This window comes from Sorghum bicolor, chromosome 3, assembly GCF_000003195.3.
Source record: "Sorghum bicolor cultivar BTx623 chromosome 3, Sorghum_bicolor_NCBIv3, whole genome shotgun sequence".
Lineage (NCBI taxonomy): Eukaryota > Viridiplantae > Streptophyta > Magnoliopsida > Poales > Poaceae > Sorghum > Sorghum bicolor.
The window spans coordinates 56,383,922-56,397,681 of NC_012872.2; the positions used below are offsets into that span (position 1 = coordinate 56,383,922).

At 43.3% G+C, this 13,760-nt stretch overlaps 2 protein-coding genes across 2 annotated transcripts; one reads left to right on the forward strand and one right to left on the reverse strand.

The window, feature by feature from the left end:
- Window positions 9,042-13,535, reverse strand: LOC8084857 (aspartyl protease family protein At5g10770). Its single transcript, XM_021455142.1, has 3 exons — window positions 13,397-13,535; window positions 13,323-13,335; window positions 9,042-10,290 (listed from the first exon to the last, which is right to left on the reverse strand). Exons 1-3 carry the CDS (start codon window positions 13,533-13,535, stop codon window positions 9,042-9,044), a joined length of 1,401 nt encoding a protein of 466 aa, XP_021310817.1.
- LOC110433308 lies at window positions 11,303-12,112 on the forward strand. Its single transcript, XM_021455143.1, has 2 exons — window positions 11,303-11,491; window positions 11,582-12,112. The coding sequence occupies exons 1-2, from the start codon at window positions 11,368-11,370 to the stop codon at window positions 11,848-11,850; spliced, it is 393 nt and encodes a 130-aa protein (XP_021310818.1). The 5' UTR covers window positions 11,303-11,367; the 3' UTR covers window positions 11,851-12,112.

The following is a 13,760-nucleotide window of genomic DNA, read 5'->3' on the forward strand; positions in this document are numbered from 1 at the left end:
TCAAATCCACTTCTGCACATACCAATATAATAATTGAATATGGAAAATAATCGAATAACTATAATACACTATATATGCCTCTAAAGTACACGCTTCTCATGGTGTTAAATAAAAAGTAATATTCTAATGCTATACGCCACTATCTAGGCCAAGTAAACATGCATACATTTAGGTTTTACAATTAGTCTAATGTTTTATCGATCAGAAAAAATATTCACATAGGGAGCGAACAGGGAGACAGATGGGGAGGTAATTTTTTGTAAGTTTTATCCAATTCCACCCATGTTGTCAATGTCACTTAGGCATCCAAAGATGTTGTGGATAGTTTTGGATCTCTACTCGAGCATGCCATTATTAGACTGAGGACCTATATGATCACTTTTTTTAGTTAAAGGACCCAAATAAAAACCAATAAAAAATAAAGGAACCATAGTGCACTTCACTAAAAAAAGATGAAACACCCTAATCTACCTCTAAACTACCATTATCAACCGTTTGATAAAACATAATTTAAAGTAACATCTAAACTTGCTTTTAAATTACCCACCCTAGCTATTATTAATTATTAAATCTCTGGTTCGGTGTTTTGGTCCGTTGATCATGTGCAAGGCTTGCTTGTGTAGTGTCGAATCAGGGAATGCCCGTTATAGAAAGAAACATACCGGGCTAGTTTCACTGTACTCAGGGCACTCACAATGCAAAACTCTATCACAGAGTCCAAGACAATTAACTACACATTATTTATAGCTTTTTGCTGATGTGGCAGCATATTTATATGGAAGAAAAAGGTAAAAAAAAATAAGACTCCAAGTCTTATTTAGGGCACTCACAATGCAGACTCTATCATAGAGTCTAAAGTTATATATTACCTCGAACAATGTGGACTTGGAGTCTAAATAAGACTTGGAGTCTTATTTTTTCTACATCTTTCTTCAATAAATATGCTGCCACATCAGCAAAATACCATAAATAATATGTAATTAAGTGTCTTGGACTCTGTGATAGAGTCTTGCATTGTGAGTGCCCTTAGACTCTAAGTCCACATTGTTCGAGGTAATAAATAACTTTAGACTCTATGATAGAGTCTGCATTGTGAGTGCCCTCAACGTGTACTCCTCGGCCTGACACGCCACTGTACTTGCATTGCGCAGGCGGCCGACCCGAGCGAAGGCATGGCTGCGGCGGTGTACGGTGGGCGCGGTCGGCGATCCGTATCGTATCGAGCTGCACCTCAGCACGTACTGCACGGCATGACGACAGTGACGCGCAACACTGTAGTATTGCCTGCGGGCTGCGGTCTCGTGCAGGCGGATCTAGCTTGCACTGTTCCGCATTCAATGACGTGCTACCCGGTCTGGCCGGGACCCACATGTCACGTGGCAGTTACGAGTAGTACAGTGTCTATCTGCACACTCCGCCGTACCTGCCCTCTCCGCGACCGTGATGCATGCTCTGCCCTTTGTTAGGGCTTTTGGTTTCCAAAAATTTTCTAATTTTTTTAAGATTTCTCGCTATATTAAATCTTTAGTGGAGTATTATATGTAATTTGTGAGACGAATCTTTTAAATCTAGTTAGTCTATAATTAAATAATAATTATTAGATACAAATAAAAATGTTACAGTAGTCAAATCAAAAAAATTTCACCAACGAAACAAAGCCTAAGAGTGGATCTGGTCAATTTTCACCCCTACAGTCGCCATCGAAATGTGTAAACCTATCGCACGAGGTCACATAAGAGCATCTCCTACGGTTTTGTATTTTATCTTTGGCAAAACATAGAGTTTGCCAAGTCTTAAATCAATATGGGGAGGAGAAAAAAATGTTACCTCCAATGGTTTGACAAAATTGAGTTGGCAAAACCTAAAGTGTGGATCCAGCGGTTATTTTTTTAGACAAAAATTTTCTTCGTGTCGTGGACTGAGTCGCGCATCTTTCTTCACGCGCTATTCCTGGCACCACCGCCTTTCAATTCATGGTCGTGTATGCACTTGAAGAAAGAGAATAGATCATAGCGACAGAGACTGCTTGCAGCCGTTAGGGCTTTTTAGAATGCAGCTAGCATACTGGAAGATCAGGGTGACGGAGACGACTTCAGCTAGGTCGGGCTAAATCATCTAGCGTCAGGGGTTGTTGTACTCTATAGCGTCGTCGCAATGTCCTCGTCCTAGACGGAATCTATGTCGCCGACGACTCCATCAAGCCAGCGTTGATGTTTAGCGATGTGCAGAACCAAAAGATCGCGGCCTCCAACTTTTCGCGGCAAGAAAACGACGGCGGTAGGGGAACCATGAGTGGGGAAGGAAAACACACGGGGCTATGCAATGCCAAGCGCAATACACGGTTGGCATATATACCAAACCTAGCTAGAAATTTGCGAAGTTAACCAAAATGTAAAGCCCATTTGTCAAACTATTGGATAGAAGTTTTTAAAACTTTTTTAAAAAAACAAAAATACAAAGCCTATTTGCAAAACCATCGAAGATCCAAACTAACACATAAATACTGTACATAATCTTAGATGATGTTCCAGTTCCACACTAATATCAATAATAAATCTGATGAAAGTACAGAAATGGTTAAAAAAAACTAACTAATACCCGGGCACGTTCGGCTGCGGCTGAACAGCGGCACTACAGTTCCTTGCTGAGACAATTCCAGCCGCAGCCTGCAGCAGCAGTAGCAGTTGTATACCGATACTGATTTGGTTCATTTTCTTACATCTCATATATCTTCATTAACAATATGTTCGGCAGATATAAACCTATATGGTTGTTGAAGTGGAACACGCCAAGGCTAGCTACATCACGTTGTGTTTATGCAACAGACATATGCGAAGCTAAACCTACACGTTCAAGCTAGGCATCTAAAAATATTAGAGATGTACAATCTAGTTTAAGGTAAATTGGTGTAATTTTTTTCTTTACAGACTTTAGGGTCATGCTTCCTTGGGCCCTTTTGGGTTACTGGGTTGGCCGACTTGGAGTGGAAGATAATGTTGGGCCACACCTAGGATCACTTCGACTAGGGCCCAAAGTTCTTAAATGGTGATCCTGAATTAGATCCTAATATAATCATAAAACAGCGTCTTAACAAAATCGTAGAATCAACCTTATAAACTAAGATCACAAAGTCATCAAAACGTATACAGAATCGAGATTTTAACAACTATGTTAGGAGTATGTATGTAGACATTGTATATATTTATATGCATAGTAAAAATCAAAACATCTTATAATTTAAATGAAAGGACAAATTCTATCGACAATAATCATAGAATCAGACGACCCCCTCCATAAATCATTAATTTTTTTAATATAAAAATTTTAAGAACTAAATTCTATCGACAAGAAATGTAGGGAAGCTGTTGTAAGCTGTTTTTTTTATTTTTTCAAACACTTTTTTCCAAAACAGCTTTATAGGTAAAGCTATTTTTCTTCTTCTCTCACAAAAATATGAGTTAGGATGAAGTTGAAAAAAGTAGCTTATTCTAACTCTCATCTCTATTTCTTTCTTTCATCCATGCATGAAGGTGCTGGTGAAGTTGTTTTATAAAAACAACTTTTTTTAAAACAGCTCTTAGAAAGTTGCTCATGAAGTTTTTTTTCTGAAAAAACAACTTCACACACATGTGAAGCTAAGCTGTGCCAAACAGAGCCGTAGGGCCGTAGAACCAGACCTTCTAACTCTGATCATAAACACATAAAATCACAATCTGATGCAATAAATTGAGATTTTGACAAGCATAGCACATTGATCTCGGTTGAATTATTACAAAGAGATCAAATAATACTACGTACATGTCTGCGGATCGATGGCACTTGCCCATTGTGGTCGTGGAGAACATGGAGTACGTCGACAAGCAGCAGTGGGAATATCATGGGACGACACTATAGTGTAGCTAGCAATCTTTTAGACATTGACGTGCTGTAGCGGCAGGCTGCGGCGCCATGCGTGCTAGCTAGGTAGGTTACTTTATGGCGAAGGGGGCCGGCCCGGCCGGGCGGCAGTGAAGCACCATCCCCTCACACGTGTGCACGCATGGTACATGTTCCCCTGCAATCTCGCATGGCATTCGATGTGCGGAATATTGGATGCACACATATATGGGTCACGGATCGGTCCTATAGATGAAGTATATCACTCCCACAAGTTCAAAAATAAATATAATATCTCAACCAGGATTGATATGCTATCGATATATATGTGCATGCATATTGTATCTGTACTAGGTAGCTACACTGCAGAGTTTCATTAAAGTAATGTTAATAATATTCTGCTAGTTGTATGTGTACTTACAAACTATATACTAGTAGATACCATACCGGTTCATTTATTTTTTGTTTTTTCAGAAAAGGAAAAATCTTTATTTAGCTAGAACGAGGATTACAATCATACTTTAAGAGGTCAAGTACGCAGACGTTTGCCTCAACCATAGTCGCTATATCTGAGAGTCATCATCCATTTATTTCTCACAAAGTTTATAGTTCTTATACATAAGTCAGTTGTAAACTTATAATTCGATTCTCTTCTTTTTCCTCCTTCTCAGCATATTGTACGCTTACAACTTTTACTAAACTTCCTCTTAGGTGCACTATATTGCTATGCTATTTTCACTTATTATTATTACTAGGTAGTATGACCGTGCGTTGGTACGGGATAAAAAAAATTATACTAAAAATACACATAACGCACGAAAAAATAATAATACTGTAAAATTAAATATCAACCTTAAATTGACATTCAATCCAAAAGGCAAAGTTTGAAGATTATATCCAACAAAAAAAAGACAATGATACCTTAAGTTTACACGTGTGTTGACATTTAGTTTTTAGCCATACTTTGCTTTTACACAAGTGTCAATGAAGCAAATAAATGGTGTCTAAATTGTTATTGGTCAAGAAGTTCAAAACACGATCAAAAAATGATTATTTGGTACGACATTCATATATTATAATAATAATCCAATAATTTCTCATTGCACAACGTAAGTTGTCTTGTGTCAGGTATCTGACACCAATCGAACAACCATAATTTCTCATCGCACAACCACATGTCTTGTTTCACCCCTCCGAAAACCGATCGCTCCTATCACTGCACCTCATCCAACCATACTTTTTCTAGTAGTAAAACAAATGTGTCAACCCCTTACTCTCCAAGGCTACCACATTCCAACCATAAGTCTGCACAATTATGAGGATTGAAGCCATAAGCAGTAGGTTATCTGCAGCGGTAATTAGTGATGAAAAATAACAAAATCAAGTAGTCATAACTTCTTGTTGAGTTTCATACACTAGAACTTTTGGACAAAAACTCAACAAGTTCATCTTCACAAACTTCCATCTCAGTATAAGCAGTGGTATCCTCCTATTGAACTGGACCAGATATGATTTTGTCTTGTTTGGGGGAGGTGACTTTAGATTTCTTAGAGAAATCTTTGTCACAATGTTGTTGTTTGATGTTTTCATCCATAACAACATTATCATTCCACCAGACTTGATGAGAGTCATCATCCTTGCCTTGCTTAGAATAGCCTTGTCCATGGTCACCATAGCCATCAAGCTTGCAGATTCTCTCACCCAGAGATTCACTGTCAGAATCAAAGTTTCCAAATTTGTTAGGAATATACACTTTCCACCTTGATCATCCTCCATAGTTGACTTTTGAAGAGTAATGGTGCGGACATAGTGGCATTGCTTGACTGTCTATTTTCTCTAGCTTTCTCCTTCCCTAACTGCAGGGTTTTCCCACTGGTTTTGCCAGATTTGTCACCCTAAGTGTTGTGATTGTTGGTCTCATCTGCTTTAAATTTCTTCTGGGGAGGGAGATGGCCACCCTCGGTATCTTGACTCCACTTTGAAGAATCCTCTCAGGTCCCTCAACCTCTACCTCTCTCTCTCAAAAAGCAAATCATGTACAACAAGTCCTAAAGAACTCTCTACAGTCCTTGTAACCTTGATGATATCCCTATAAATAATTCTTGCGCTGACATAATCATGTATGAATCTTGTCCTCTCATCTATCTCTAAGACTTGCCAACCAAGTCACCTACTTTTGCAAACATTCTAATAGACCTTTGGTCAGTGGGGATGTCCCAAATCCTGAACCAAGCTTGTTGTAGTGTCGATTTAGCCCCAAAACTAGATGTGTAAGCTTCAACCTTTAACAGCCTTAGCATTTGAGCATTTACGTACCTCATAGCCAACATTGGGAAATGGCTCCAATCTTTAACAGCCTTAGCATTTGGAAACCTCATCATGTATTTGCCTTTAGCAATGGATCTTGCAACCCTCCACCAAGTACTAGAGCCAATAAGATTTGCAAATTCCTTCTCAATATCCTTGCCCAAGGCATCTCCACGTAACATAGAAATTATTACAGTACAATCATTCTCTCTAGCCATTCTAAGATCAAAGTTTTCTTCAATGTAAAAGAAGCTTTGGTCTTTGACTTAGGTTGCACACAACTTAGGCCATAGTTCCAAGGAATGCATCTCTTACAGTCATAAGCCATGTGACCTTTAACTTCATAAATCTCATAATTAAGCCTTCTAATATTTGTGTAACATGATTGAACAAACTAGATAGCACATGGTTCCTTAATTTGATTATGGCGAGGGTCCGAAGGATCTTCAGGAACTTGGTTAGCCTTGTTACCATGGGATGATTCAGCAACTTCTTTGCCCCATGACTCTTTTCTTGTATTCTTCTCATTCTTTTGAACTTCCCACTTGTCCTTAGTAGTAGCTTGAATCTACTCATCATTTGGTACCACTTCTTCATGAGTGGACGCTTCTTTGCTAGTGCGCTCCCAGGTGAGATTGTGGCCCTGAGTGCAGCCCCTTCCTCTTCCCTGGTGACTGACCCCAAATCCATCATGAGCCGCTCCAAAGTTACCTCTGTGACCTCCATCGCAATTCATCCCAACTGATACTGTGGGAGCCATCTCGGCTCTCGTGGTGGCGGCAAAGGATCTTGATGGTTTGCCATGCCACATGTGGCTGACCAATTTAGTGTGAGAGGATTTTAGGGATGGTTGATTAGGGTTTGTGAGATTCGGAGAAATTTGGATTGGGATCAAATCTGGGGGGTAAGACGATAAGAAGGGTATGTAGTGTTCCAACTCGGAGTCAACTTTAGCCTCCCACACCTACCTAGATTCTTGCCACATGTCCCAGTGTTGGGTTTGCACCCTAGGATGCCTGTGACCTACCATACTTTTTGTGGTGAACGAAACCATCAAATCCGATTGGTCGGCTCACCCACCGTGGTGACTGAAATCGTACGCCCTTTTCCCGACAAGAGTTTCTTCACTGGCAAGCTCGCGCCGTCACCATAGTGCGGTCATTGAAATTTAATTGGAATTGATTTGATTTTCATCGATGCTGGCTTACTTTATTCAAAAGGGAAGCATTCCTTCATTGATTCATGCCAAAACTCAGGTCATGTTGTATCCATGAGCACCCTAAAGCCCCTTTTCATCTCTCATCGCTGGTGATTCTGAGAGAGGTCAGGAAATACCTTATCGTTTTTCAACGATCTCTCTGTAGCATCTGATTCCCACCCCCTGATTTTGTCTGAGTCTCCACGCTCGATTCCTTCTCGAACATTAAAGTATAGTCTCTCCGTGTTGGACTCTGCTCCTCGGATATTTGCAGCCCGCCATGTATCATGGCGGGTGAAGAGGGTCGCAGGGTCAACAGCTCCCCGAGATAGAGTGGGCTATGACAAATGAGAAGCGGGACCTCGCTGGTGATAGTGGCGTGGTGAGGAGGTGTAACCTCCTCCATCTTCTTGACATTGGAGTCCTGCCATGCATCATGAAGTCAAATGAGCTCCTTGCGTCGATGAAGCAACTCCACGAGGAAGCTTGGTCGGTGGAGTCTAGATCCATGGGTGAGGTTGGGTCTCGAGAGGATGAGGATGTCAAGCCCTTCCCGGCACTTCATAGGGATCAGTTAGCCATGGCTCTCCCGCTCGGGATGGCGGATGCCGCCAGCGAGGAGACCGGAGGCAGTTCGCCCGTCGGATCGCCCTAAATGCTCATCTCTTTTACGTCTAGTACACCAGCCAATATAGAGACTAACCGTCTTTGGTTATTTATTTTCTGTAACCAACAAGTAGAATATGGTTGTAGAACTAGTAGGAAGTAAATATATCAATATCCAGTACTAGGGATGAAAATGGTACGAATATTTTCTCACTGTATTCGAGACCGAATTCATTTAAAGGGGTTCAGATTTGTCCGTATCTGAGTCCGAATGTTCAACATCCGATACGTATTTGTATCCATATACTTAAATTGTATATTTATAGTGTCAACATCCAATTATATCTTATCCGACATGGTTCACATTATCCGAATCCGACCAAAAATATGAAAACAAATATGGTATCAATCTATCTGTACCCAATCCGTTTTTATCCGTATCCAGTACCATATGTTTGCTCCCTGTGCTTAGATTATTGTGTAAACAGGAAGCGGCTGCCGAACATCTTTTCAATGTTATTTTACATCTTATTACTGTTTCATTCAATTTTTCTCCTTTTACATCTCAATGCAGTTCACGTACGAGATAGCCTCCGGCCTCCATGCATGGTCGCCAGCTCTGGTCAGCAGAACAAAATTATGCATTTCCACGAGATGAGTGACTATTTATGAGGTTGTTCATTTCACTGAAAAGTCATGGCTAAAAGTATTATTAACTGATTTATTGTGAGATAAAAATATTATTGAATGACTAGCGGGTTAGACAGATAACTCATGTCTTAAAGCAGGTGTCTTTTGACTTTAAAAAATAATAATGCTAAAAAATGTTGTCTGCGTTGTTTTTTTTCTTTTTTATTTTGAAATTTGAAGCGAGATGTTGGCAAACATATAGCCACACAGTAGTCACAAGTAACCAAAGAGTGAGTATTCAGCTTCTTTTTTTAGAAAAAAAAAGAAACTGAATCCCTATAGTACCTTGACATTATTTATCTTTCAATAATGAGTATGGGTGATTTAAATCACTCTTGTAGCTAGCAGGCAGCAAACGGATACTTCAGCAGACAGCAGCCCGGAATCCGACTCTACCACGACCGGCGTCGTACAGCACCTCCAGTGTGCGCTGATTCACGTTGCCAAGGATTCCGGGCTGGTCGTCCGGCCCTGACTCCTGGAAAGCGAGACAGTCGTCCAACAATATCCCATTGGGGACGTCGAGGTCGATGGTGGCGCCACCACTGAACGTGAGAGCAACCTTCGGCAGGGTGACGTTGCTGTAGCCGGAAAAGTCGTAGCAGGTGTCGAGCTCCCCGTTGCGCACCAGCGGGTACGCCGCCATGGCCTTCCGGAACGCGGCCTGCAGCGCGTTGTACGCGGTGTGCTGGAGCTCTGTGACGACCGTGCCGGAGTCTATGATCATGCCCCCGGAGAACGCCGACGGCGGGACGTCGATGGGCTCCCCGCCTACGGTGATGCCGGTCATATTCACCACGTAAAATGTCTCTTCTTCTCGGATCATCGGCGTGAACACGAAGCCGGATGTGTTGACGACACCGCCGCTCGGGGCGCCGCCGCCGCCGAGGGCGAGGAACCCCACTTGGTTGTTTAGAGCCGGGAGACAGTAGGAGAAGGCGCCACCGTAGACCGAGGCCGTCTGCACGACGAGCGACTCCGGTGCGCCTCCGAGACCCAAGAGGCCGTCGTACTTGTCGTTGGCGCCGTCCTGGTCGTGGCCGCACCCGAAGCGGAAATCCTTCACGGCCACCCCAGGCGCCAGCGCCAGCGTCTCGTTGCTGTACACGCCCCTCGTCTGCGAGCCGTCTCCGTACGTGATGGCGAATCCACACTGGGCGGCGCCGTCGCCGCTCGCGCAGCCGCCGCCGTAGCCGTCGTCGGTGAGGTCCCTGCACGCGTCGGTGTTGCAGGGGATGGGAGCGTACGTGGAAGACTTGCTTGGATCGAACAGGGGGTCCTTCTGCGGGTAGCACGTAGTGGAGTTGCAGGGCTGGCACTGCACCCACGACAGGTCGCTGCCGGTGTCGATGAGGAGGACCTGCGACACTGACGGGGTGCCTAAGCCCACGGTGACCACGTACTCCAGCGAGTCCACGGAGCCGCCCAAGTGAGTCGGGATGCTCACGTCGGCGTCGTCTCCCATCATGCCCTTGGACACCCTGCTCATGATGTACTTCGAGCGGGCACGGTTTCGGCGGAGTCTGTCGGTGAAGGACGACGGCTTGTCGGAGCTCAGCTGCGTCGGCGCGCACGGCCCGTGCCGGTGCACCAGTGGCACGGACACGGTGTTGCTTCCCGGATCCAGCGTCACTGAAAACTCATTGCATGCATGAGAGCGAGGTAACTTCACTTGTTTTGATTTGAGGTGTATAAAAATTGGGTACGCGACTCCCGTGTGCAGTACCGTGCCACTGGCAATAAAGACTACTGGAAACGCATTATTTGTGTGTTTTGTCGACGGCTGAATATCGGATACTCGGTAAAGGCTTTCTTTACCGAGGGCAACCACAAAAGTTTTTGGTAAAAAGGTCTTTGCTGAGGGCCACTTAAAAAGAGATCATCGGCAAAGATAGTCTAATTTTTTTATATTCTTAGATTAGTTTAGATTACTAGATGCAAATTTGAAGTTTCAAAATTGTTTTCGCGGATTACTCACACATGCAATCTCTGCTCCTTTGTGCAGCTTCCGTCCGCGGATTCGAAGCATCCCGCTAATGCATCACTAGGTGATCAGGTCTTTCCTTCACCATCGTCTCATAGGCTACCTTGATGAGGACTCGTGCTAGCTGATGTGGTTGGACTTTAGCATGATTTGTGCTTAATGGTTGTGATTTGTGCTTGAATTTGATGAACTTGTCATAATAAACATGTGAATGATGATGAACATGCTGAGACATGTAATACATTATGATTTGTGGTTCACAATTATGGTTGTGATATATTGTGAGAGATTGAGTTATGCGTGATATATATATATATATATATATATATATATATATATATATATATGTGTGTGTGTGTGTCTCTCTGGCTGGCTACAAAATACTTTATTCTGTAGCCAGACCCGAGCAACCGCATCCGACGCGTCCCAGCCAACCCAAACGCAGCATCCGGTCCTAGGCTGGGCTTGCCTTTCCATTAATTGCGTTAATTAATGATTATAATGACCTAAGCTTTTATATATGACACCAGAAATAGACCATCAATCACGGTGGCGCGGTGGACATTTTAGGCCAGTCGCTTTTGCCGCTCATGATCAGGAACCCTCGATCCAGCCTATTCTTCAACGTGATTGATCAGCTTTTCATCTTTGGGCAGCTCCATCGCCATGGTGACTAGTGGCCGCACGGCGCACTGTTCCATCCTCAATGACCAACGGCGTCGCCGCTGCCGCACGTCATCAAGGTTCCAGCAACGGTGAACATCGGCGGCGCCACCGCCGCACGCCCTGCTGGATCCATCCGCCTGGCCGTGCAGCGGAAACTCTCATGGGTGAGCAGCTTTTCCTACGATCATTGCGGACAAGCTGCTGGAATATTTCTTATTCTCATTTTCTCTTTTCCTTGCCATCGATCTTTCTAGATGTGCGTGATGGATCCATGCATGGTGGCTCTACACGGACTGCACCCACAGCTAGCGACGACGATGCCTATGCGGACAGCACCCCGGCAGCGGCATCCTCCTCGGCAACGATGGCTATACAGCACGGCAGCACCACTCCTTCCCCCGACGGCTTCATCGCCCGACGCAACCTTAGACGTCGGCGGTGCAGGCTTCCACCATGTGACCCGGCAGCACGGCTCGCCCTTGCCGGTGCCCCCAAGGACGACGCAGTCGGTCTCGCCGGATAGTTGGATGACGGCCTTGGCGATAGACTGCCTGCATTGCACAGATGTCGGTTCGAATGGTGCCCCTCGGCACTCGGCAGTGACCTAGCAACGTGGTGTCGCTTTCCTCCTGCACGATGGCATGGCGGCAAGCCCCTTCCATGATGCAGCGCGACTTATTTGATTAGATTTTTATTGGATTTATTTGTACAAATACAGAAGAATTTGTTTGATTACATCCAAAAGTTCATGTGTGATGTATTACCGATAAACGACGACATGTTAGTTCTTGCAAATCCTCGTGAATCTCGTAAATATTTCTTAGTGCAGATTATCGTAAATCTTGTAAATATTTCTTAGTGCAGATTCTCATAAATCTTGTAAATATTTCTTAGTGCAGATTCTTGTAAATATTTCTTAGTGCAAATTCTCGTAAATCTCATAAATATTGCTCAGTGTACATTATCGTAAATATTTTTTGGTGTAGATTCACGTAAATATTATTAGTGCAAATTCTCGTAAATATCCACATGTATATTCTCGTAACTTTACACTAGCTTCATGTATATTCTCGTAACCCATCTATCCACATGTTGCATCGTGAAGCATGCTATTATATTATATACATATTCCAAATATCTGGCCTAGCGTTGATGCCGGTCCATCACTAATTAACGTAATTACTTGCCGGTTGTGCCGCTAGGCTTGCATGGCCGCATGCATGAGCTGGCTTAATTGCTTTCCATAATTACTCCGGCCGCTACGCTGAACAGGAAAGCAGTAACGCATTGGGAGTTGGCCGGCTGGATCGGATCACCACCTGGGTGCCGTCGCATGGTCCAGCTACAAAATAAGACATTCTGTAGCTAGTATACTTTTCATATATATATATATATATATATATATATATATATATATATAAAATGTTTGTGTTGATGGAATGCAAAATAAACAAATAAAAAATTTAAATTTATGTCTCTTTACCGAGGGCTCTTACATAGCCGTCGGTAAAGAATGAGTCTTTGCCGAGGGCTCTTACATAGCCGTCGGCAAAGAATGAGTCTTTGCCGAGGGCTCTCATTATAGCCCTCGACAAAGAATGAGTCTTTACCGAGGGCCTCATCATAGTCTTCGGCAAAGATTTTTTGGAAAAAAATCTTGCATAATTTCTTTGCCGAGGGTTATAGGTGGAGACCCTCGGCAAAGACTTTTCCTTTACCGAGAATTTGGGTGGCTCTCAGCAAAGATTTTTTCGAGTGCTCGATAAAAAGCCCTTAGCAAAGATCCTTTTTACCAACTTAAAATTTTCTAAGCGCTTTTTGCTGAAGGCCGCCCTCGGCAAAACCTTTACCAAAGGTTTATGGACCTTTGCTATTAGGCCCTCGATACGTCTAGTAGTGAAACCAGCAACACATATATTTTCACCCTGTCATGCTAATTTTGCCGAGCCTGCCACCCGTCGTCATCTGAATGGGCAGTCGCACGGTGCCGCGTACGGGAGTCTCGTATCTAATTTTTTTCGTATATGTACAGCACTAGCTACAGGTGAATGCAGAGACAGATCATGTACCTCCCGATGTAGAGCATACTGGTTCTGGCTCAGAAGCAGTGGTTGGCACCGCTACAAAGCCGTGCTCGTTGCCTCCATGAGCGAGGGAGTACTCGTAGGTGCAAAGGATGATACACACGAGCAGAGGCAGTGAGGCCATTATGCACGTCTAAATTTTGGATTCACCGACGTACGGGAGAGGTTGCTAAGATCCCATACGTTGTCGTCTATATATATATGTTACCGCGCTGTCATCATGTACGACCACGTTTGTCCTTATTTGTAAGTAATAACGTATCATAGCCTTGTTTAGTTCACCCTAAAATCAAAAAAAATTCAAGATTTCTCATCAAACATACATTGAGCATTAAATATAGATAAAAAA